This window comes from Lissotriton helveticus, chromosome 11 (assembly GCF_964261635.1).
Source record: "Lissotriton helveticus chromosome 11, aLisHel1.1, whole genome shotgun sequence".
In the NCBI taxonomy this organism is placed as follows: Eukaryota; Metazoa; Chordata; class Amphibia; order Caudata; family Salamandridae; genus Lissotriton; species Lissotriton helveticus.
Window position 1 is genome coordinate 4813037 of NC_136072.1, and position 25998 is coordinate 4839034.

General features: G+C 40.4%; 1 protein-coding gene across 1 annotated transcript in view; it reads right to left on the minus strand.

The window, feature by feature from the left end:
- LOC144791007 (putative cation-transporting ATPase 13A4) overlaps positions 1–25998 on the minus strand; it is a 331299-nt gene that overhangs the window by 71156 nt on the left and 234145 nt on the right. Inside the window, exons 18-22 of the mRNA XM_078665633.1 lie at positions 15024–15148; positions 12987–13153; positions 5216–5335; positions 4042–4121; positions 2608–2650 (exon numbers count right to left, since the gene is read on the minus strand). Of these exons, the coding sequence (XP_078521759.1) occupies positions 2608–2650; positions 4042–4121; positions 5216–5335; positions 12987–13153; positions 15024–15148 (535 nt within the window). The remainder of the gene's footprint in view (positions 1–2607; positions 2651–4041; positions 4122–5215; positions 5336–12986; positions 13154–15023; positions 15149–25998) is intronic.

Below are 25998 nucleotides of genomic sequence, written 5' to 3' on the forward strand. Positions count from 1 at the left end.
GAGGGGTTGAGGGTGAGGGGTTGAGGGTGAGTGAGGGTGAGGGTGAGTGAGGGTGAGGGTTGAGGGTGATTGAGGGTGAGGGTGAGTGAGGGTGAGGGGTTGAGGGTGAGTGAGGGTGAGGGTGAGTGAGGGTGAGGGTGAGTGAGGGTGAGGGTGAGGGGTTGAGGGTGAGTGAGGGTGAGTGAGAGTGAGGGTGAGTGAGGGGTTGAGGGTGAGTGAGGGTGAGGGTGAGGGGTAGAGGGTGAGTGAGGGTGAGGGTGAGGGGTTGAGGGTGAGTGAGGGTGAGGGGTTGAGGGTGAGTGAGGGTGAGGGGTTGAGGGTGAGTGAGGGTGAGGGGTTGAGGGTGAGTGAGGGTGAGGGGTTGAGGGTGAGTGAGGGTGAGGGGTTGAGGGTGGGTGAGGGTGAGGGTGAGTGAGGGTGAGGGTGAGTGAGGGTGAGGGTGAGGGTGAGTGAAGGTGAGGGAGGGTGAGGGTGAGTGAGGGTGAGTGAGGGTGAGTGAGGGTGAGTGAGGGTGAGGGTGAGGGGTTGAGGGTGAGTGAGGGTGAGGGGTTGAGGGTGAGTGAGGGTGAGGGGTTGAGGGTGAGTGAGGGTGAGGGTGAGTGAGGGTGAGGGGTTGAGGGTGAGTGAGGGTGAGGGTGAGTGAGGGTGAGGGTGAGTGAGGGTGAGGGGGAGGGGTTGAGGGTGAGTGAGGGTGAGTGAGGGGTTGAGGGGGAGGGGTTGAGGGTGAGTGAGGGTGAGGGTGAGGGTGAGGGTGAGGGGTTGAGGGTGAGTGAGGGTGAGGGGTTGAGGGTGAGTGAGGGTGAGGGTGGATGAGGGTGAGTGAGGGTGAGGGGTTGGGGGTGAGTGAGGGTGAGGGTGAGTGAGGGTGAGGGTGAGTGAGGGTGAGTGTGAGGGTGAGGGTGAGGGTGAGTGAGGGTGAGTGAGGGTGAGTGAGGGTGAGTGAGGGTGAGGGTGAGGGTGAGTGAGGGTGGGTGAGTGAGGGTTAGGGGTTGAGGGTGAGGGTGAGTGAGGGTGAGGGGTTGAGGGTGAGTGAGGGTGAGGGGTTGAGGGTGAGTAAGGGTGAGGGTGAGGGCGGGTGAGTGAGGGTGAGGGAGGGTGAGGGGTTGAGGGTGAGGGGTTGAGGGTGAGTGAGGGTGAGGGTGAGCGAGGGTGAGGGGTTGAGGGTGAGTGAGGGTGAGGGGTTGAGGGTGAGTGAGGGTGAGGGTGAGGGTACATGCTTTTCACTTTCTTCAAAGGTTGTCCGTGCATCAAGGGTAGTTGACTGAACTTTAAGTATAATAATTGTACGTACTCTTCGGTGGCATTGAGCTCACACCCTCGAATGGTCTTCGGTAGTATTGTTTCCTGTAGAATTCTATTTCCTGCTTATAAAGCGCATGTCTCGGTCAGTATCAGGAAAGTGGTATGTACATGTGAAAGTCGGAGAGTTGGAGGCGGTTAAGGAAAGGCAGAACATTCTGCAAAAGTAATGGGAAACCATTTTTATCTTGAAACTGTTTTTAACCGACAGTCTTTTATTCCTAATCATAGATGAGTGGGAGTAATACAGGGACTGGAGCAGCAGCGCCTCAGTTTGGATTGGTGTGGCAGGCAGGAGAAAGTCAGGAGAGGGAGGGGAGGGAGGAGGGGGAACTGCTTGCGAAATGAAATTAAAAGCGGCCGGCCGGGAAATGCTCTCGGTAGCATTCGTTTGAAGTGTGAAGCAGGGGGCGGGAGCAGCCTTTGATGTGCGGATAATTAGGGGAGGAGCAGCCAGGAGATCCAAGCTGGGGAACAGATGGCTGGCGATTTGATGCTGTGCACGCGCATTTTAGGTCAATGCGCTTGCGCATTGACCTAAAAGCCACGGGCACAGCACCAAATCGCCACAGTTAGGTAAACTTTGTTTAAAGCCCTATAGTCTCGCTTCTCTCAATGCGCATGCGCATTGATAGGTCACGAGACCTAAAAAACCTTTCCAGGAGCGTAGATAAGGATCATTTCACTGTCCCACCTCTTTGTCTACTACTCGTGCTTAGGTGGGATTTCCACTCACCTGCCCACGTATTAAACAACATGCCATGGATGAAATATGGACTGTCACAAATATTGTATCCTAAGTATAATTTTTAAAAATATCACCCCAATGAGCTAAAAATTGGAAATGTATACCGAAAAGGATAATATTTTTGTAAATGATATTTACGATGCAGAATTTATATCTTGACAGGTCTTTTGTCAATGCTATTGTGACAAATTCACCCCACCTCCTGCACAAATGGTGGCTAGGGCTTTGAGTCCTGCAGTTGGAAATATTCAGCCGACAGGGCAAGTCCTAGGCATTAGGAATGCAATCCTTGACGTTCAGGTGAAGGCTGGACTCCAAGTGGAGAGAAACTGGACCCAATGTAGAATAAAGGTGTGCAAAACTAAAGCTTACTTAATTGGGAAGAAGTGGGGAAATGTAAATGTGCTTCTCCAGGGAAATGGAATAGGGTAGTCAGAACCCTACTTGCGCTTTTTAAAGTGATAATTGTTATGTTTTACTCAGTGGTTTGGCCCTCCCACTTTTAGAAAAGTGTAATGAAATTTGAATTAAAATGATAAATCTTTCTTCCCTCCACTTACCGCACAGTCATTCGCTCCATCTCCACACATGCCCACGTAGTAACTACAATAAATAGAAAAAAATACAATATAAGTCTACATGAATACGTGAAGGGCTAGTCGCTATGTGCCCACACGCAATAAAAAATTCCATTACGCATATTACACACTGCAAACACAAAACACTGGTTCTCTGCTCTATGCTGAGCCAGCACACCTGTTCATAATTGGTCCAGCACACACGTTCATGATCGGGAGGGCGCACCCGTTCATGATCAGGCAGGAGCACTCGTTCATGATCGGGCCAGCGCACGCGTGCATAATCGAGCCAGTGTGCCCATACATGAACGGGCCAGCGCACCCGTTCATGAACGGGCCAGCGCACCCGTTCATGATCGGGCCAGCACACCCGTTCATGATCGGGCCAGCGCACCCGTTCATGATCGGGCCAGCACACCCGTTCATGATCGGGCCAGCACACCCGTTCATGATCGGGCCAGCGCACCCGTTCATGATCGGCACAGCACACCCGCTCATGATCGGGCCAGCGCACCCGTTCATGATCGGGCCAGCACACCCGTTCATGATCGGGCCAGCGCACCCGTTCATGATCGGGCCAGCACACCCGTTCATGATCGGGCCAGCACACCCGTTCATGATCGGGCCAGCGCACCCGTTCATGATCGGGCCAGAGCACTCGTTCATGATTAGGCCCTCATACCACTAGGTATTGCTAAAGTCACCCAATCCAGGCTCAGTGGAATGGAGGTGCCTAGTCTTATTGCTCACAGAGAGCTGCAAACCTATTTTTCAGTTTATTCAGCATAAATTGCAGACTATGGATCAGCGGTCTCCAACCTTTTCTGTAATACCAGCAAATTATGCTCAATGAAAATCATTCCATCAATTAATATTATCAAAGTTGTAATAGTGACTACATCAGACAAGATTACATTATTGGCCACAATATGCAGGATTACCAGCAGCAATCACTGCAGTACATCTCGAGGGTTGCCCGCATTAACATAAAAGGCATTCATCAACTTGGAGTACAGAAGTCATAGCTGCAATGCCCCTGGCACCAGGAGAATAACATTATTAACATGTATCCCCAACGCCGCGTGATTTATCACTCAAAAATAAGCTTTAGATATATTTAGAATATTATTCACATCACCTATGGAACACCTCCCTGGGGCCGAGAAACGGAAGGCAGCCACTTTCGCTTCCTTGCCTTACTTCACATTTCTCAAGTCATGCGTGGCTTGGTAAATCTCAGTCTAGGTTTTGTGTCGCTCTTGCACCCCATTGCGTGGTGCAAGGGTCATGCAAAACCTTTGCTAAATATGCCCCTTGATTTGCATTTTGATTGGCTATGCGGGAAAACGCAGGAAAGAGAAGACATAAAACATTACACACATACATCGGAAAGTTGCACTTAAAATATTCACCTACTCTAGTTTTCGAAACTCTTCAATCAAAGATGACTTTTGACCAGGAGACATCCTGGCAAAAACGGTTCCATTCATCAGTAACTGAAAAACAGATAAAAAGACCACAATCAACATATAGAACAGAAAACATCTATGCAAAGGGAGGGATAGCTGGGGACTGCTGGTGGGGGGACGGACCCAGGTACATTTCTGTGCCTTCACCTCACAGGCCTGCATATTTATTTATTTGTCACTGAAAAAATTAAAGGTTACAGGGAAATTATAGTAAGAAAATAAAATTTCAAAAAATCTAAAAAATTCACACCAAAAAAACTTTACAGGGACATTATAGTTATGTTCATATTTTGACACTCACAAAGCCATAGAAATTCAGCGGTTCTAGTTATACTTATCTCAAGAAACTCAAGTAATTATCACTCCCCCTGTCATGCACAGTTTTCCCATCAATACCTTTACTACAAATGTTGCAGTGATATTATCAATAATGTCATAGAAATGTTTTGAATGTTGGAATATGTTGGGTAATTAGCAGTGCATAACGAGGGCATGATTGTTTGTTTCCTTAGGGAATGAGTAGTTCTAGTTAGAATCGTGTTTCCATGGGGTTAGGCATTTTAAGTGTTGCTGATAAGTGAACAGTTCTTAGGCAAAAACACCAGCTTTCCCAAAGCATCCCCTCTGAAAAGGTTGCACCTGTAAACGACACTTGCTCACCTGGTACAGTAAGTGGTTGGTAGGTATTGCTTAATACTGCTATGGTTTTTACAGTCCAACTACCCCTTTCACTTTATACATCTCATCAAGTCCGCCCGCCATTGTAATCGGCCCTACAGTTATTACATTAAAGAAAGGCACATGTTCAAGCTTTCCCTTTGAGTCTTGATTGAAAGATAATCTGAAATCTCCTCCTGATGGACTCTTAGGGAAAGATGTGTGTAGGTTATTCCAAAGTTGTTATTTTACACCACTCTATGTATATGGTTTTCACTTCTAGCCATCATGAGTTTAAATAAGAAAGATGGAAAAACTGGCATCACTGCAAAGAGCTTAACCTCATTTTTTTGCTTAGTAGTTCTGATAGATCATACAAACGTCAGATGTGTGCAATGCAAATTCTAGCTACATAGCATGACACACTATTGCTGTTTAGTTGCTTACTCAATACGGGTGCTTACCTTCGGCAGCAAACTGCAGAAATACTTTTCCAAATTAGTGTAGGTTTTTCCACTCATTGCAAAATGGTAATCCTTTTCATCAGTGATGGTGTAGCCACCTTCAGCCTTTATGTCAATTTCCTGTAACATGAGGAATGATCTGGTTATATTACATGGTGCCTGGAGGCATGCTGCAGTCTTATGGAGGGGACTGTTCCACTGTCTCAGAGCTGATGCATGTACTGTCCCACCCGGAGCACTGGCTTCTTCCTTGCACAGCTCTCTGGCCTTATGGACTACTCCTGATGTTAAAGGTTATAGATTGCTCCTGACAACACAAACTCCATTTTAAGCGGGGCAAAAACCAGGGACAGGATCACAGAGCAGGATCTCACCGCCTCCTACATTGCAGGGTGACCGTAGTGGGACAAAATGGCAATTTACATGCCAGACACAAGGGGCAGAGTATACAGCACACAATGGGACACTCACTGCATCTTAGAAGAAGAGTCAGACATGGATCAGGGAACAGACCACACCACAGCAAACTCCGCATCTTACATTTCTTGGCAGGATCAGGACTAGGCTTGGGCGGTAAATTCCGCTCCACTTGCGGAATTCGCAGAGTTTGGGTAATTGCTAGTTTTGCGTAGAACGCAAATTTGCCCCAAATTCTGTGTTCCGCGACTTTGCGAAATTTTTTACTTGTTCGCGTTCTCAAAATGCGTGTTCGCAAGATATTTCCCCCCGAGCACGCAAACAGCATTTGCGAACAGGAAAATACCATCGCGAACAAGCAATTCCGCGTGTTTGCGGAATTTCAGCATGTTCACGTAGATTTTTTACCGTTTCGCGGAGATTTGCGTAACCCGATTACGCAAATTCCGTCCACCCCTTATCAGGACACAGACAAGGGATCTGGTATAGACCACACCACAGGACACTCACTTTATCCTACATTACAGGGCTGAAGCAGGATACAGACACGGTACACTATACAGATCACACAAGACCACAGGAGAGTCAACACATCGTCAGTAAAGGGCAGCAACAAAACAGAGACCAGGGACAGTCAACACTGCAGGAGAATCACAGCATCTTGCATTCAAGGGAGGGTTTAAAGAAACAGCAAACATTTCAATAATGATTCCATCATTCATTGCTCTATCAATTTTCACTACATTTTGTAGATTTTATAAGATGAGCGTCTTCGTTTTGTGGCTGGACATATTTGCAGCTATTTTCTGATCAGAATCATGTTTTCTTATTAATGCAGACCTTTTGCAATTAAAGCAAAAGTGTTGTGGTACACAAAACTATGTTTTCATTGAATAGGCAAAACTAGGCCTCAGCTCGGCCTTGACTCCATCTTGTTTACTGAAGCATCCATATCACTCATTGTGTCTTAAATCTTCCACTGACACTGCATGCAGCAGAATGTGCGCTCATGCTTTGTAATGACATGACTCTGGAAGACAAAGCCTTTGTTTACTTTACAAGGTTCTTTATGTTTGCTCCCTGTAGACTATTAAATGAAGAGTCTTTTCACTGTTTATGTATCTACATCTCCAATGACACTAGGTCAGAATGGAATTTTATTATTAGTCATTTAGGGGAGTAGTGCTAGGATGGTGGTATCATATGACATGTAATAATGCTGTACTGTGATTGGAGGATGTCATGTTACATTTGCTGATCTTATGCCTACTGTACAATTTCCACTGGGAGGTGTGGCGGTCCCAGTGCGGTGCCTTAGAAAACGTGCAGAGCAATGGGACCGCACAACTGCACGGCATGGACTCGAAAGTCCATGTCGTTCAGGAACTGGGGTGCATACGCACAAGGGGGCACAACATGTTCCCCCCGGCATGCATTCCCATGTTGAGGAGGCACAGGGGGCCCTTTAGGGCCCCCTTTCTTTCCTCCCCTCTACGGTTTTCATGGAGGAGGAGCCTCCATGACACTGCCGGCAGAGAGGAAACACAGAATATGCTTGGCGGGACCACAGCGGTTCTGCGAAGCATATTGTGGCCTCATGACTGCTGCGCCACCTCAAGGGAACAGCGGTTCCCTGGCGGCTGCAGTGTTCCCATGGCAATCCAACCGCCAAAGTCATAATGGGCTGGTCGGTCCGCCGGTGGCTGGTCTGCCACAGCTGCGCCCCCATGAGTCTGGTGGTCCTCGGAGCGCCAAAGTCGTAATCAGTCCCAGTCTATTTTCCATACTTTGCTCCTGCGGCATCTATTTTAAATATTATGATCCATCATGGTAATTTATTTCTGACTCCTATGATTGATTCATTGAGACTAACTAGGGTTGTGTCTTCTGTATTGTACTTTAATAGTTCAATAAACCTTCATGGTTTGTAATTTAGTGAACGCAAGTCCATCTTGAGTCAATCATTATTTATTGACTGTTATTTATAATGCTGTGTTGACTCTTTGTTTTAGGGATATATTTCCTTATTTAGTCTTTGGGGCAACACTTTCCCACCACACGTAGGCGTATCACCTCTATTTTATATATTATCAGGGAGATAGCCCCTACAACACTGCAAGGTCAGGCATTGAATTTAGTGTTCTTGGCCATTCCGTTTTCCAAGGCAATGGAACAAGCAAACTGGAAAAAGGTGATAAACCATACGCACATTCACTTGTGTGTTGAAGTTTTGATGTGCAGGTGACCGAGGTTGGTGCCTGGATTTGTTATGTTATATTATGTTAGTCTTACTTGTATAGCGCAACAGCTGCCTCAGCAAAGAGGCGACCGGGCGCTTGACAGTACACTCCCTACAGCAGACAAAATAGAAGGACCCCTGTAAAAAATGGGATTATTAGTTTATTAGTTGAGAGAGGTGGAAGCCCCACTCAACAGTCCTTGTCAGGGTGAACCATAAATTTACTAAATTATCCTGTGCAGAAGCTTCTGGTAGCTTGGCACAAATCAGTCAGGTTTAACTCAGAGGCAATGTAAGAACATATGTATGCAGCACTCAAACAGTAATAACGTTAAATCACAACACAAGAATAATCCCAAAGCAATTTAGAAAAAGAGAGTAAAGTTTAACAAATAAAATAACACCAAATGAACAAAAATCCAACTAGTATATCTAGAGATTGAGGTTTTTAAAGACATAGGTGAAAATAGCACCATAAAGCACCACACACAATTACCTGGGAGTGCTGGACAGGGGAACGTCACAAGTTGGAGCGTGGGTTAGATACGTGGACCAGGTTCGTCCCGTTGACTAGTTACCCTCTTAAGCCCGCATGAAGAGATGCTGTTTGCGTTGGCAGGTCCCACAAGGTCATTGTTGGCGCGAGGGAAGGTCAGGCATCTCCGACAGACACTGTTTTGGCATGAAGAGGCGGTTATATCTAATGCATCATTGTGGAACTTTGACGTGGAGGTTGCCGCAGGCAGTCGTATCTTGGCGCAAAGAGGTCGCTTCATGTTCTCAAGGACCCCAAAACTTCTGTATCGTCACCTGTTCTTCATGGGGAGTACACACCGATGACAGCTAAGGGTCTTGCAGAAAGGCACATTTGATTTGGGTGGCATTCTGAGCAACCAGCACTGGTTACAGATCCTAGGCAGATCTGAGTGTTGCTGCCCCAAATACTCTTGATAGCCTCTTTGCCTATGAGGATAAGGTGGGGTGAGGAGAAGAGATGGGGAAGCTGAAGATTGTAGCATGCCAGCTATTGCACTTGCATTAAAATAGGGTCTTGAAAATTTGAGAACTTAAATTATGCTCCTGTTCTAACACTGGCTATTAGCAGATACAGGAAGAGGGCTCTGTTGCTGGATGGTCCATAGTGAGAGGTAGGAAAAGAATTGTGTGGCATACCTCAATGTGACTGATACTGCAATCAGGGAATAAAACTCATGTGGGCTGATACAAAAAGCGAATGACACTGACAAAAAAAGCAACATGAGTTTTAGAATTGAGCCATATTCCTTTTTATCCTTGACTTCTATTCTGTCTTCATTTCTCAAATTACTAATAGACTTATTGTTTAAAATCTCCTATGTGTGTTATAGGAGTCTCTCCGGGAAAACTGCCTTCGGGGAATCCTCCTCCCAGCAATCACTGTTGTTTTAGGTTTCTGATACACCTCACATTATATGTGGTCTCTCCCTTGTCTTATGATCTAGTAGATATGGATCATCTTCTTTCTTTGGTTAGTAGGAACTATCTTCATAGAGATTAAAATGTTCTCATGAACGGGCATATGTCTATGTCTCTTAGCCTGGGAACTGGATATGTTCGGCTCAGGATTTCCGATTCGCTTCTGCCGCGTTCTTCTCCTTCTGACAGAAGTCTAGAAGCCGGTGACCCCAAAGAGACGGCATGTTCTGAGGAAGGTGTTACAACATCAAGTGATACAACACCGAAACGCGTCGACGCATTTTCAAGTGTTTTAGAATCCAAATAAGGTCAAGGAAGCAACAGATATCCGTATATTACTGTTACTGTTCTTTTCACCATTTATATAAGAAAGGCCATTGGATCTAGATAAACAGTGGCGGGAGAATCTTAAGGCCACAGTGATAGGGGGTGTGCGAAAAGGATTTTATAGCATTTTGAATTGTACCTGTTTTGACTATCTGCTCTTTTTTAACCTTCATTTTCTGTCAAGCTATTTTAATGATTGTGATAATGTGTTGTTTATACAGTACGTGATGATTTGTTATTAATTGTCGATGTAACTTTATGGTAATTGATTCATAAAGTGTTTTAAAATATTTGTTCAAAGACTTTGCTTTGAAATTTTACATATGATTGTGTGAAGAGGAGTCCTCACGTTTTAGAACAATAATAAAAGATTGTGAACGTTCATTTTTAGTGTGGAAATCCATTTATACCTGTATATTTTTCAATTACTTAAAAAAAAATTTGAGCTGTGTAGATGAATAATGTGCATGACTGAATAGAATTGATAGAGTAAACGCAATATGCATTTGCCATAAAGTACACCCAGGGATTTCTCTTTGACTAACTCACCTGTACATCGCCACAAAGATGATGCTGTTAATGGGGGACCTGAAGAAATGGATCCACTTCAAACTCCAACCGAAATCACAGGAAAGGGGTGAGTACGCACCCCAAATCCTTAGTTTCTGCCGACTTGAAGCTGGTGGTCTCCCCGGCACGATCAGCTCGTGGGAAAGCCAACACATAATACGGACAGCAGTGAAACTCCCCAGGACCGCCCTTTGGCAACTGCTTTTTCCCAACTGCAACCCCGGCGGCGTGCTGGCGTGTCAGCGGTTCAGCCACGGTTGTCCCAAATGCAATCTCAACAACTCATAATACGGTGGTCAGACCCCCAAGCTCGCAACCGCGGGTACAACTGTCAACGACTGCCAAACTCGTAATAAGACCCCATTTGAATCTAACCAAACCGCATTCCTTTTTGGATATATAAATCCGTTATTAAGATTATATTTCTTTCTTTTCAAAATGACATTCAAACAATTAACAATTGTCTTTATTAATCTATTGTACCAATCAATAGAATTCATTTAATGTATTACTGAGTTCTTTAAATCCATTGTACCCTGTATCTGAGAGGGTAGAGCGAACTTTTAGCCATTATCATGTGTTGTTATTCATCTTGGGAATTCCACTTTAAGGAACACCATTTTTCCTCTAAGTTTTATTTTCAAATTTAAAAACGCTCTCAAAGGGAGAATTATTAGCTTTTTATATTAACTACGTGAAAGGCAATGATAAGCCCAGAAAGTCACCCTTAGGTAAAGAGGTAATCAATAGGACAGTTTTGATGATCCTGAGTAAAGGTTTGGGCTGCAGGAATATCTGATTTTACACGCAGGAACATACTACCCCCAAAAGCCTATGCCTTTTTGCCTTCACCAGCTTCCTAGGATCTAATACAATTTAGGAATACATTTGTCAAAATAATGGAAGATATTAATCAATCATAATTACATAGACCTTCCTTCATAGTCCTCAGGCGTAAATTAAAATCCATCATTATCAATATCAGTGTATTTGAAAACACTGTAAATATATTACTCAGGTGTTCATTTAAAAAACCTCTGTTTATTATTATTGTAATATTTCTGAACTAGAATCACATATCCATTCACAATAATCATACTCCCAAATGATGCAGAATTGATAAACAAGTCAACCTTACATTCCTGTATCCAATCACATTTTGTGTGTACTTGTTTGATGATTCTGGCTAGCGTTGTGGCTAATAGGGCTATTAAACCCTTTTATTACATACTCGGGAATACATTTGTGCAAACCTTTCAAATAATGGCTTGCCCTCGACAACCAAGTCTCCAGGAGACAAATGATATAATTATTTTTTTAAATGTTAAGTAAACACTCTCAGGGCTATTCACAAGGTAATTTACACTTGTGGGTATACTTACATGTATAATGTACTGTTACACTTTCAGTAACTTTACTACTTGTGGCTATTCACAAAATCTGAGTGTAAAGTTACTCAAATAGTGTGTGGAGCTTAACTTATAAGCATAAGGTACTACAAAAAAACAGTAACAAGTCTAGCAGAACACATGACTATACCAAGGTAGTGCAAAATCCTCCATAGAAAATAACGAAGGTAGAAACTTTTAAGAAAACATAAAAATGATATTACATTATATTAAATTATTTAACAAAGATTAATGTTTTAAGCTAATATCACTTAATGTTGGAAATAATTTATACAAATAGTACATATTAAAAGTATATTAAAAACCTTTTTTAAATTAAAACTGTAATTTAAAAATACATTATCAAAATATATTTATATTGCTTTTTTAAAGTTGTATACATCACTCTTAAATATTACTGTAGAATATTTTTTTTATTTTTAAGTGAGAATTTCGTTTTTGATTTAAACATCAGATAAACAATCTAATTGTATTTGATATTTGCCATAGCTACAAATGTAATCCAAAATGTATTAGCACTGTAGTATTTTTGAATTTAGTTATAAAAGTTAAAAAATGAATTTACATTAATATTTATCAGAAAGAAAAAAAATGTTGCTTAATAAACTTTTTAATTTTCTCTATACTTTACCCTGTGGAGATCTCAACTGACGAGTCTCCCTAAGTGTATTTACAAATTGCTATAGAAGTTCCTGTGAGAGTGTAAACACCAGGAAACCTTAGCCACTATATGGGCTTCATGAACATTAACAACATGAGATGTGCCAGCAGTGATGCCGACTATTGTACCGTTTAATTTGGAAACTCTTGACGTAAAATTGTTGCAGTGGTCTACCTTTGTTCTATAGTGGAACTGTCGTCTTTGTCAGATCATTGGATTGAATCCTTTCTACAAAAGTAAAATGGCCCAATACTTTAAGAAAGAGTATGTGACCCATGATAAGCTACTGTCTACTTAAGCCTCAAAGGCTTTGGAATATATGATGACTGTGAAAAATAACCTTTTGGAGAAGATCATCAGTCTTTAGAGAGATATAAGCGCTTAGAGACCTATCGGTGATAATTTGCGCTATACAAATTGAATAAATAAATAAATAAATAAATATAAATAAGTAAAGTTCCATGCACTGAACTGCTCTCTAGAAAAATCATGGTTTCACAACAGACATTCATGTTTGCGCAACTAGACAATGTGATTATATTGGTAAAAATCTAATTGTGAAATATTTTTAAAACGTAGGAATCACTTCAAAATGAAGTTTAATCCCAGAGGTTTCCCTGAAGAGGACTTGTTACAGAAATGAACACTGTACTTGGGAATTTCCTGTTTGTAAAAATGTTCAACACTACTCACATCTGTGTCATCATCTTCAGCCTGCTCAGGGTATTCGACTGGTTGCCAGGATACCAATGCCGGGGTGGATCCTTCTGGGGGGCGTGCTTCAACAAGAATCACTTGACTGAGCTTCGGAATCATGCCACATTTCTTTGCAACTGTAGTAGCTGTCTGAATGTTGTCTCCTAATCCATGAATAAACAACGAATAATTTACATCATCTAAAGTGAAGGCCACTGAAATTATGCTGAAGCAGAACACCAGATTAAGTTGCTGGCTTAACTAAATTATGTGGGAAGAAAAGGACAATTATCCCACACTTTCGGTCAGTATTACTTCAATATTTTGGCATTTTTACACGTTAACACTTTCTGGGCAAAGAATTCAGATCATTATTATAACTTTGACACCGAAATGCAGAAGTAAGCAATAGAAAGGTGAACATTCAAACTTTGAAAAGGGCCTTCCTCTGCTCTGCATCACGCGTTGCCACATTTTTAGTAACTTTTGACCTATCTGATCTAGAAACCATATTTTATTCTTACATCTACAGATTATGCAGGACACAATGGATTAGATGGCAAACTTGTGGAAAACACTGCAGCTGCAAACTTGCATAATTCCATTGAACCTGTTTATTGTACACAATTCAAATAAAATGTATAATTGTGTATTTAAAAAAAAAGTATAATGTATATAAAAGGTAAGGATATTTAGTGTCCTTACTCTCTTTAGAACGTAGGTTGTTCCCAGGGAATAGTCAGAACATTTAGCAATTATCTTACTTCTAATGTTATTTATCAAATAAATGTGTATCCATGACTTGATGAAATATACAACAATTGTAGACAGACAAATATCAATATTGAAGATATGTATCACGGGAGATAGATAAAGAGAGCAGTGAAGAGAGAGCACATGAGATAGAGACATCAACAGAGAGAGAGAGAGAGAGAGAGAGAGAGAAAGAGAGAGAGAGAGAGAGAGAGAGGTCTTTGTATATCCACTTAAGGGTGTTTAGTGCCAACTTCCCTGGTAAGTGTCTATTGAGAGCTGCAGTGGTAATTTCAATATGGATGTTTACGTGTGAAACTCTTTGTCAAACAATGAAAACATATGTCCCTTTTCCTAAAACTAAATTTTGATGACATCCCATCTATTCCTGGCACTATGTGACATCAGTACCAATGAATAAGAGAGCAGAGAGCACAGTGCCTCAAGCTCAAATGTGTAGAGCACACTATCAGTGGTGTCATCTGAGACTTCTGGCTGTCATTGCCAGTGCCCCATTTCCCCTATGTCAATTCCTCAGCATTGTTTCCACTTACACCATTCCCCATCTTAATGTTACAAAGTACAAATTCCTGTTCAAACTGAACCTAACGTCCCAATAACAGAATGACGGCAGTGTTCAAATGAGCCGACCAGCAAGCTGTACTCAGATCCAACTATTGTTGACCTCAGTGGGCTGTAATATCAGTAACATTTTACATTGATGACTTGTTTCAATCTACTAAGCAGAAAATGAACAGTGACAAAAAATATACTATCAGTAACAGAAAAGGGAACAATAACGCTGGTAAAAAAAAAAAAAAGACTAGCAATTGCAACAATGCAATAAAATATAAAAAAGCTAATAGCAGCAACGGCAGAAGCATGACAATGTTAACATTAATAGTAATACTATACTCCGACTCCTTTGAATTGCGTAAGCTGATAGTATTGGTATTGCTAGTTACTACAAATACTACTGCAAATAATACAAGTGATATTAATAATAGTAGCAATAATAATAATTTTAGAGTTGAAGACACACCCCTGTAGAAAACACTAGTTAGCAGTGCAATAACAAATCAAAAACAGCTATCACTCCCATCACTTGTTGAGTTTCTAGTGATATACTTCCTTTTTGACCATACAAAGACCACAATACATACATACTTACATGCACATGCATACACATTTAGAAAAATACACACATGCACTTACATACTAACATAAATACAGACATGCAATCCTATATAAATACATACATAATAACATGAACATCAATACCCGTGATCATGACAGTCCGTAGGTTGGCAGCCCTCAGCTCCTTCAGGACAGGCTGGGTCTCTGGTTTCAGCCGGTTTTCCATGATCAATAAACCAAGGAATAATAAGTCTGATTCCACATTTTCCCTAAATGTGAACACAATAATATTGAAATGAAAATCAGTATCACTGACAATAAACTGGCGGCCCAATAACAGTAAATTTAGTTTAGTCTTCTCAAATAACTTTTTTGTTTCCGAAGCATGAGGGAACGGTGTTCTCATTTTGAGAAGAGTTCTTTTCTTAGCCCCTCTGTAGTGCCAAGTAAGTTGAAATGTTTGTGGTCTATTACCAAGGTACCAAGGTGAGCCTGGAGTGCAATATGCCCTTGGTGCCAGAGTGCATCATGGTTATTACAGTCACTTGTGATAATCTTTCTGCAGTTATTGTTGCTTGGATTCCCTGCTGACACCTAGTCAATGAATATTGAGGATTCACTAACTTGGGGTTCGTGTTTTATTCAAATAAGGCATGCCTTCAGAGTGTTGAATACGAAAAGAGCTGAGCTGATCCTTAAGTGAGAGAATCAATGTCCATGTCACCCTAGTGCCCAAGTACTCTTGGACTCAATGAGTCCTACTGTAGGGCATCCATTTTGTTGGATGTAATGCCCTGTATCCTTCCTCTGGACTTACCCTAGCCGCCGGAACTGGGAGGACCAGCCAGTTTTTTAATTTTATTTAGAGCAGGAGACCCCCAGAATAAACTTGATACTGGTACTCCCAGCTATTTGGCCCCATACACACACTTCACATAACGGCTGTTGGATAGAAGATCTCCGATAAAGAGCCCCTCTTCGAGGTGAGCCCGTTGGGTATTGCACCGCTGACCCAACGAGGAGCAGCCCGGATGATGAAGCATGACACCTGAAATGGTGTGTGACTTACATCCAATTACATCCAACAAAATGGATGCCCTACTGTAGGACTCATTGAGTCCAATAGTACTTGGGCACTAGGGTGACATGGACATTGATTCTCTCACTTAAGGAACAGCTCAGCTCTTTTTGTATTCAACGCTCTATTAGGGCACACGCTGTGGCTGGACCTACCACTCTCCTGAGTGGGAACTGACCCTTCTTTCTCGCTCCCCTCCTTTTTTGATAAGATGCCTTCAGAGTGTACCTGTGACATACTGAAGACACAGGCCACTGGCGTGAAGGTCTACATGAGACACCGATCCTTACCTTGGAGGTGGTGAATAGTTAGTGGGCCTCCAAGGACACCCTTTGGGAGGAGCTCGGAGAGGTCCCAGCCTCACCTATGAATCCTTCCCAACAGGGGATGCCTTCACAGTGTGCCTGTGACATACTGAAGACACAGGTGCACAAGCATGAAAGCCCGCAACAGACAGGCTAACTATATTTTATGGAGAAGATGGTGACAGTGGACCACCGAAGACACCCTTTGGTAGGGGGCTGGAAGGGTCTCAGCTTCCCCTGTGGACCCCTCACAATAGAGACCTGACTTTATAGTGTGCCTTTGCTTTACTAATGACAGAGCTGCACCAGCATGAATGATTTCAGAAGACGTACCAAATGCATTCTACTGAAGAGGTGGTGCACAGTTAGTGGAGACACAAACTGGGCGTGTTGAAGGTTCTCAGCCTCATCTATGTATCCCTTAGCCAGACTATAGCGTCAGACACAAACACAGGTCAGGGTAGATCTTACATAGTACAGGACTATTGTTATGAAGAATGGACACATGAACAGATTAAGGTCTTAAGCTTAACACACGTTTTTTTTTTATTTATTTTTTTTATATATATTTTTATTATTTTAACACAAGAGAGGTAATATACATATTGGGTGCCAGTAAACGAAACACATTACAACTGTGGATGGGCGAGTGAAGTACCGAAACACCATACAGTCATGAGCGGCAGAATAATCGATACCAGCGAAAGGCTGGGGCAAAACAGTTAAACGTCAATCATCGCAGGCATCCCCCCACCCCATCCACCCACCAGAAATACAGGATTTACGATGCATACATGTGACACCCAGATACGATAAAAACAGGAGAATACGCCACAGCTCTTGTGAGAGAAGGGAAACTTAACACACGTTTTAATGGTTTATTGTTGTGTGAGGGTATGCATACAGTCTTGCAATCTTGATATGCTGTTCCATTCATGGCCTCTACAGATATTCATGGGCGATTGCTTCAACTTTTGTAACTGCGAGAGCTACAGATACCAACCTTTTTGTAAGCCCATAATACAGAAGCTGCTGTTCATATACACACATGTTTCTCTCAACTTGCACTTCATCAAGACAAACAAATAACTACCAATAGAAAGGAAACTAAATGTCACCAAAACGACCTGAACCTATTTTAATCAAGTTAACAACTGCAAAGGTTATTCTGGGGTCAGCGGGTTGAGCAGTACCTGCATTGCTTGGTATTACAAAATGCCATGGAAAGAGGGTCAAAATGTGCATTTCCTACCGAAGAAGTCAGATCAGTGGAGTCAGCTGGTGTTGTGATACTGCATAATGTTTTTTTGCTCAAACCACTAGAAATAAGGAGGGCAGCTGCTACTACTAGCTAAAATTAAGCAAACACACTGAGCCAACCTTGCTGATGTAAAACACGTGTTTCTTTCAAATGCCAGTCTCTCTATAAATATTGAGTTCACACTTCCAAACTGTTCCTCCTTCTCAAACCTTCTGCCAATGCCCACTAACTCAGACATTATACCTCACTGGCCCTTCAGCAACTTGTCAGTGCAGAGTCACTATTCTTATTTATTTTATGTATTGTTAATTTATGGCACGAACAAGGCCTGTAGAGCAACACAGTTCTTCACATAGTCTTGTAATAAATAATAAAAAATAATAAAACTGAGCCGTGCATACGAACACTCTTTGAAGGAACTCAAATTTACAGGAAGCGGTCTGGTCACGTCGTTGATAAAGGAATGGAGAGATGACTGAAAAGGGGTTGTTTTAATTTTTTTGAGTGCTGAAGTGAGGTAGTGGTGCGGATAGAAAGTGAAACAGAATTCCAGAGGTTTGGAGCAAAGCCCAAGAAAAGCTACTACAAGGAACTTTTTTGTTGTAGACTAGAATTTCAAGTGCAAAGCAGACAAGTTACAAAGTTAACAAACAACCACAAAAATTTAGAAAAAGGGTCCAAGGGATATATGGTTTAAAGACCCACACCTGATCATATCCCCAGCTCCTACTTAGTATATAACACAAGAAACACAGGGGGTCTGCCAGCTAAATATTAGAGCTGTACTCTCAGAACTGAGTCCACAAGATCTCAGAATATATATGTCACAAAGACAGTGTATTTGAGAGAGAAGAAAGGAAACAGAGTGAACTATACATGCATAAAAAAGACCGACACATCATGGGGTGTTCATAAATGGCTCACCAGTCCAAAACAATTCAAATAGGGTTTCCATCAAACAGACTTAATGATCAGTCATATCATTTGGCCAACCCCTTGTGCATCAATGGTTGATCCCTTGATCATAGGGACAAAACCCGCACCTTCTCGCCGTTTAGCTGGCAGACCCCCTGTGTTTCTCAAGTTGCAAAGTTAGCAAGAGCCGGCTGAGAGCTTCAGCTTCTTTCCAGGTAACGTGATTGACTCAAATGTGGGAGTTTATGGACTAAACAGTCAAGTTTATATGTGGACAGACTCAAATGAAGTCAGCTGAAAGAGTACAAGAAATGGGCAAGGTGTTAAAGAAGACAATATCTGCTATCAGATGAGCTGCTTCATCAAAGGAAGCTTTGAGAAGGGCACAATGAGTTTTAATGATACATGAGAGAACTGTAGCCCCTTGTTCTGATATCAGGATAACCATGACTTGGACTACCTCTTGGATGGAATATCTGCCAAGTTTTTAACAGGGTATCCCACCCATCAGACTAAATATAGCCCTAAGTTCCTAAGATAATAATTGAAATTTTCAGTCATGTGGTTGATGTATTCATGGAGATCGAGTCAGTTGTGAAGAATAAATCTTCAAGAGAACTCTCAATATTGTTAGAGGAAATCTATAGGGGCCCGAATTAGAGTTTGGTGGATGGGGTACTCCATCACAAATTCGACAGAGTACCCTTTCTACTAAACCTGCTGTACACCCGCTCTATTTTGAGTTGGGAGGACCGTCAAGATTTCCAGCTGTGGTGCCCATACTGGCTTCCCTGTCAGAAACCTCATTCAACTGCCAACTCAGTAGGTGCCATCAAAGTAAGGAGATCAGACCACCCATCCTATTTAGCATGGACAGAGTGATGTCCTTTTTTCCTCTCCTGTACGAACAGAATAAAATTATAATGACGTTCACACCATAGGCGAAAATAACCTCGATGTGGTGGCCATTATTGTTTTTGCTTTTTGGAGTCTGTTTCTAAATACAAAAAGGTTTGGCATGAAGCCACCTAAAAGACAGTAGCCACACACCAAACTTTCAGTGCCTGCTTACCATTTGCCATGGTACTGGCTGCTGTGAACACAGATCACCACTGGACCAGCCGTGAACTCAAAATATTGCAGTCCACCAGGGTGCTCTGCCACTTTGACAGACAGAGCAAGGGCTAAGGGCTAAATCATCCTCTAGTATATTATTTTTGAACTAGAATTTAAGTAGAATGAGTCAAAATAAGTATAAATTCAGGTATGTTTCAATGGATTAGGTGATGAGAAACCAACCCGAATTGTATGTTCGGAAGGGTTAAAGTCAGTAAAGAGATATTCTCCAGAGAGAATAAACCTTTTGCTATATCTTGGCATGATTTGCATAATGGCGATAGGATATGGCATACTCTTTGGTGATGTCATGCAGTGGTACAATAGACAGTAAAGAGGGCATGGCGTGGGACAGACCCTTAAGTAACTTCCACACTTACAAGAACGGTTTTATAGCAATTTTGATGTGTTACAAGCGATGGGTTTGTCATCAAAACTCATGCTGTCTTTTAGAGTTTGGGTAATGTTATGGAAAGCCATGAACAAGTCACATAAAAGCAGACAGAATGCACCACTATCCACAATTCATAGTGTCTCACCTATGAGTTGGAAGATAGCTCTCTACCTGGAGACCCTCTCATCTTATATTTCTTTCTCATGCCAGCTTGCTAGCTATTGAACCTCAAAGTAGATCAGCGCTGCCTTCAGAGAGGGGCAGGGCCCACTCCTGGGCTGTCTTTCAATGGCACTACATTGTGAATAGGATTCCCCACTATAACACCCCTTTCGTTAGGAGGACGCCCACTGCGAATCCTCTAATCATGCTTTACAACTATTATAAATCATACCAACTGATTATGAAAGGAAGATATGGAACAAGCAGTTCTAATATAAATGAATAATAAGATGACTTATTAGGCTCCCAGACATCCATGCTAAAAGTACCCATGCCATACGAGGCATGCCCCTAGGTGCCATACCAGACTCTTCACAGAGGCCTTAAATATCTTGGGAGGTCGGTTTGAAAAACTGCCTCCCACAGGTGGGTGAGAGACAGTGCCCTGTGCTAGTTTCATTCCAGTCGCAGAAAACGAACAAGCTGTGCTGTTAGCCCTGTGCTGTTAGAACACTAGATTGATTTAATGTTTGCAGTGCTATGCAGATGATACTCCATTGTTGATCAAATTCAATCATGCTGCAAGAAGAACCCACCTGAGGTGCATTTCAGAAGTGTATTTACCAAATCTCTGTGCGAAACCCATCGCAAGTCGAATTGGGGTTAAACAGGATTGTAATTTAAGAATAATTTTTCACAACCAGCATTATTTTCAACCTCAGATAGGTAAACACATTTCTTCCTGTTTATTAGCTAGTCAGACTCTCAAAATGTTTTTGTGCTATTGCAAATGGAACTGTCTAGATTTGATTCACAAGTGTTACTTGTGTTCCGATTGGATTATGAAATTGCAGTGGACCTGGGCTTGCCCAAATATATCATTAGGGATGAGCAGATCATTCAAAATCATACAGTACACTCAATAATATATTTCTCTGTACCTGTGTGCAGTCCACTGCTTACTAGTGCAAACAATGGGCATTTTAAAATGATTGTGCTTCAACTAATTCAAATCAAACCTTTCTCTTACCTCTCTGTGTCAAAAATGCGCGTGCTTGCCAGCTTATAATCCTGGGCTGCCAACTCTTAAATCTGTATCCATTTCGGCATGCAAGGCAGGGTGGCCAATCCTTTTAATTTTTGACAGCTGAGACTTGGAATAACACTTTCCATAAAGCCTTGAAAGTTTGGATTTTGACTCACCAGAATTTTTGGTTAAAATCAGTTTTCTTCTGCCATTATCTCAGGACCAGAATAACCTGGGGAGATTCTAGTTTGTGATTCTCAAAAATACTCCTCTTCTTTCTTTCTTCCATTGTTGGTAATAGTGTAATTTATCATTGATACTACAGTCTGTAATTTATAGTAGAATTTATCTTGGATAAATATAGTTTATTTGTGGCTTAGTTTGTAATCTATATTTAGAGCTCCCGGTTTTATGCTATTTATTTTTTTAACATTCCCGTCTGTATTTATCCATATTTATCTTTCAGTCATTTTATCTGTATTTATCAATATTTATTTTGTGTTTTGCGTATTAATGAAGTTGTAAAACTGTACATTTCCACATTTAACTAATAGACGTGCACACATACTTTGATGTCTGTCATGTTTTAGCTACTTAAACTGCCAAATATTATATAACAATACATCCACTGGTAAATACTCGCATGTATATTGTTTATTGACACATGCAGTTATTTAAAGAAATGTCATTCTGTTTTTAAATTTCCCATGCTGTCTGTCTGCTTAGTTGTTAGGCTATAATTTATGAAAGACAGCATGGAGGGTCACTTAAAAGCAGCACGATTTTATGTATTTATCGACTTTTAAAAATAAATGCAGACAGAATACACATTCTTTTCTGTCTGCATTTAAAAATCCGTAAAAATGGAAAACAGTGAGACTTATCTATATTATAGATTGTTATTAATACTATAGTCTTTCACTGATAGCATAATTGATCATTGATGGTAAAGTTTGTCATTAATAGTACAGTTTATCATTTATACTGTATTTTATTACTGCTAGCATAGTATATCATTGATAGTGTCGTTTATCATTTAATCTATAGCTTATTATTGAGAGAACAGTATGTCAGTGAGTGTAGTTTATCACTCATAGTGTAGTTTGAAATGTATACTACAGCCTTTCACTGATACTGTAGTTTATAATCAATATTATACATTGCCATCTTTACTAAGGTCAGTCATTGCTGTTGTAGATTGTCATGGACACTATTGTTTATCATCGAAACGATAGTCTCGCACTGTTGTATAATGCATAATTAATAATGTATAATGTCATTAATACTATAGTTTGTCATTGATTGAGTGGTTTATGATAAATACTAATATTTATTTATTTATTTATGCGTTTTTATATAGCGCGGACTTTACCCGAATTTGTCAGAGCGCTTCACAATAGGAACAGAACTGATACATGAGAACATTACGAGTGAACAAATTACAAAAGTAAACGTTAAGTTACATGAGGCAAAAGTGACAATCGTGAGCAAACAAAATACAAGAGGTAGCAAATGGTGCATTACAGGAGGAAAAAGTGATATATGTGCAGGTTACAAAAGCGTAAAAGTACAAGTAGAGGTATAATACTGCAATAAATGGAGGACACTCAAACACAAGAACAAACGTTACGTAGGCAATGGTGGCACTTGTGCAAGTATCGAAAGCAAACAAAATGTAAGAGGTAGCAAACAGTGTGTTACAAGAGAAAAGTGACGTGTACCAAACACAGGTAAAAGGGTAGTTCTGCTATAAATGGCAGACTCTCAAACCACAAGAACACACTGGGAAGGCACTTCCATAGTTATGGAGAATACTATGATACTATAGTCATTGATACTATGGTCTATCATTCTTATTGTTGTTCATCATCAATACAATATTTTGTCATCTTTACTGAGGTTCGTTATTAGTGGTGTAGTTTATAATTTATTCTATAGTGTATTACTGATAGCATAGTATGACATTGATAGTGTAATTTATCATTTATTCTATAGTGTACTACTGATAATGTAGTATGTCATTGATAGTGTGGTTTATCATTTATTCTATAGTTTTTTACTAATAGCATAGTATGTCATTGATAGTGTTGTTTATATGGTGTTCTATAGTTTATTACTGACAGCATAGTTTGACATTGTTAGTTTAGGTTATCATATATTCTATAGATCATAACTGATTGCAACGTATGCCATTGTTAGTGTAGTTTATCATTTATTCTATAGTTTATTACTGATAGCATAGTATGCCATTGATTGTGTAGTTTATCACTGGGTGTGGTTTGAAATTTATACTACAGTCTGCCATTGATACTTAAGTTTATCATCAATATTATATTTTGTCATCTTTATTAATGTCTGTCTTGGATGGTGTAGCTTTTCATTGACACTATTGAGTATTATTGATACTATAGTCTATCAATGTTCGTATAATGCATCATTGACAAGACATAATGTCATTAATTCAATCGTGTGACATTGATAGTGGCGTTTATCAAAAATACTATCATTTATGATTGATACTAATGTCTGTCATTGATACAATCGTTTATTTTTACTGAGGTCCAACATTGATGGTGTAGAATAATCATTTATTTTATAGTGTATTACTGATAACATAGTAGGTCATTGATATGGTAGTTTATCATTTATGCTATAGTTTATTTCTGATAGCGTAGTTTGTCATTGTTCGGGTAGTTTATCATTTATTCCATAGTGTGTTACTAATAGCATAGTATGCCATTGATAATGTAGCTTATAATGTATTTTATAGTTTATTACTGATACCATAGTATGTCATTGATATAGTAGTTTATCACTGATAGTGTAGTTTGAAATGTATAGTACAATCTGTCATTGATATTGTAGTTTATCATCAATATTATATTTTGTAATCTTTACTAATGTCCATCATTGATTGTGCAGTTTGCCATTGACACTATTGTTTACCATTGATACTATAGTCTGTCATTGATAGTATAATGTATCATTGATAATGTATAATGTCATTAATACTCTAATTTGTCACCGATAGCGCAGTTTATCATAGATACTATCATATATAATTGATACTGCAGTCTGTCATTGATAGTAGCATTTATCATGGATACTGTGGTTTATCACTGATGGTCTAGATGGTAATTTAGATTATAGCTTGTTGTTGATACTAGAGTCTATTGTTGATACCATAGTTTATCATTCATGGTATAGTTAGTAATCTAAAAATATAGCTTGTCATTGAAAATGTAGTCTATCATTGATACCATTGTTTATCATTAATACTATAGTCTTTCAATGATGACATCATTTATCACTGATGGTATAGTTTGTCATTGATAGTATAGTTTGTCATTGATAGTATAGTTTATAATTTCTTCCAAATTTGTGCTGATAGCATAGTAGGTCATTGATACTGTAGTTAATCATCAACATTATATTTTGTCATCTTTACTAACGTCTGTCATTGGTGGTGAAATTTGTCATTGACACTATTGTTTATTATCAATACTACAGTCTTTCACTGATGGTATAATGTGTCATTGATAATGCATAATTTCATTAATACTACAGTTTGACTTTGAACATGTAGTTTATCACTGATAATATGGTTTGAAATGTATACTACAGTCTGTCATTTATACTGTAGTTTGTAATTAATATTATATTTTGTCATCTTTACTAATGTCCTTCATTGATGGTGTAGTTTGTCATTGACCCTATTGTTTACCATCAATACTAGAGTCTGCCACCAATAGTATAATGTATCATTGATAATGCTTATTGTCATAAATACTATAGTTTGTCATTGTTAGTGTAGTTTATCATAGATATTATCTGTTATGTGGAGAAGTGTGGCTCAATGGTTAGAGCGGCAGACCCTGATGCAGAGGTCTAGCCCGGGACCAGGGTTCAATTCCCCGCCTCGGCGGGTCTTGGGCTCAAAATTCCACGGACCTGATAATTCTCGCCTCGGTGCCTATTCCAATCATGGAGTCCCACTCTGCAACTCTGGGCAATAGCTTGCTTAATCTCCACAACGGCCCCCACAACGCTAAGGATGCCTGGCCTCCACCTTGGGGGTGCCCAGGAGTGGACACCTCACAGGGAAAGCCAGGATGGGTTCCACAGCGGTATTCGTACAAGCGCCTTGAGACCCTTGCGGGTGAGTAGTGCGCTATACAAGTATCAATTTACATTTTACATCATTGTTAGTAGTGTCATTCATTGATACTATAATTTATCACTTATACCATAGTTTATCATTAATACCAGAGATAATTATCACTAGTATATCCTTTCACTGATAGCATCATTTTTCATTGATGGCATAGTTCGCCATTGATAGTATAGTTTATCACTTTTTCTATAGTTTATTACTGATAGCATTGTATGTCATTTATTGTGTAGTTTATCACTGATATTCTAGTTTGAAATGTATACTACAGTCTGTCACTGATACTGTAGTTTATCATCAGTATTATATTTTTCCATCTTTAGTAATGTCCGTCATTGATGGTGTAGTTTGTAAACGACACCTTTGTTTATCATTGATACTATAGTCTCTACCTGTTAGTATAATGTATCATTGATAATATATGTCATTAATACTATAGTTTTCCATTGATTGCGTAGTTTACCATAGATACTATTATTTATCATTGAGACTTACAGTCTGTCATTGATAGTTACATTTATCATGGATACTATGGTTTATCATTGATGGTCTAGTTTGTAATCTATATTATAGTTTGTTGTTGATTATGAGCCGGGTCTGGTGGCTCAGTGGACTAATGAGTCCACTGTAGTGGCCTGTGTTTGACCTCATTATCACAGGTTCAAACCCTGGTGGGTTCACTCAGCCTTT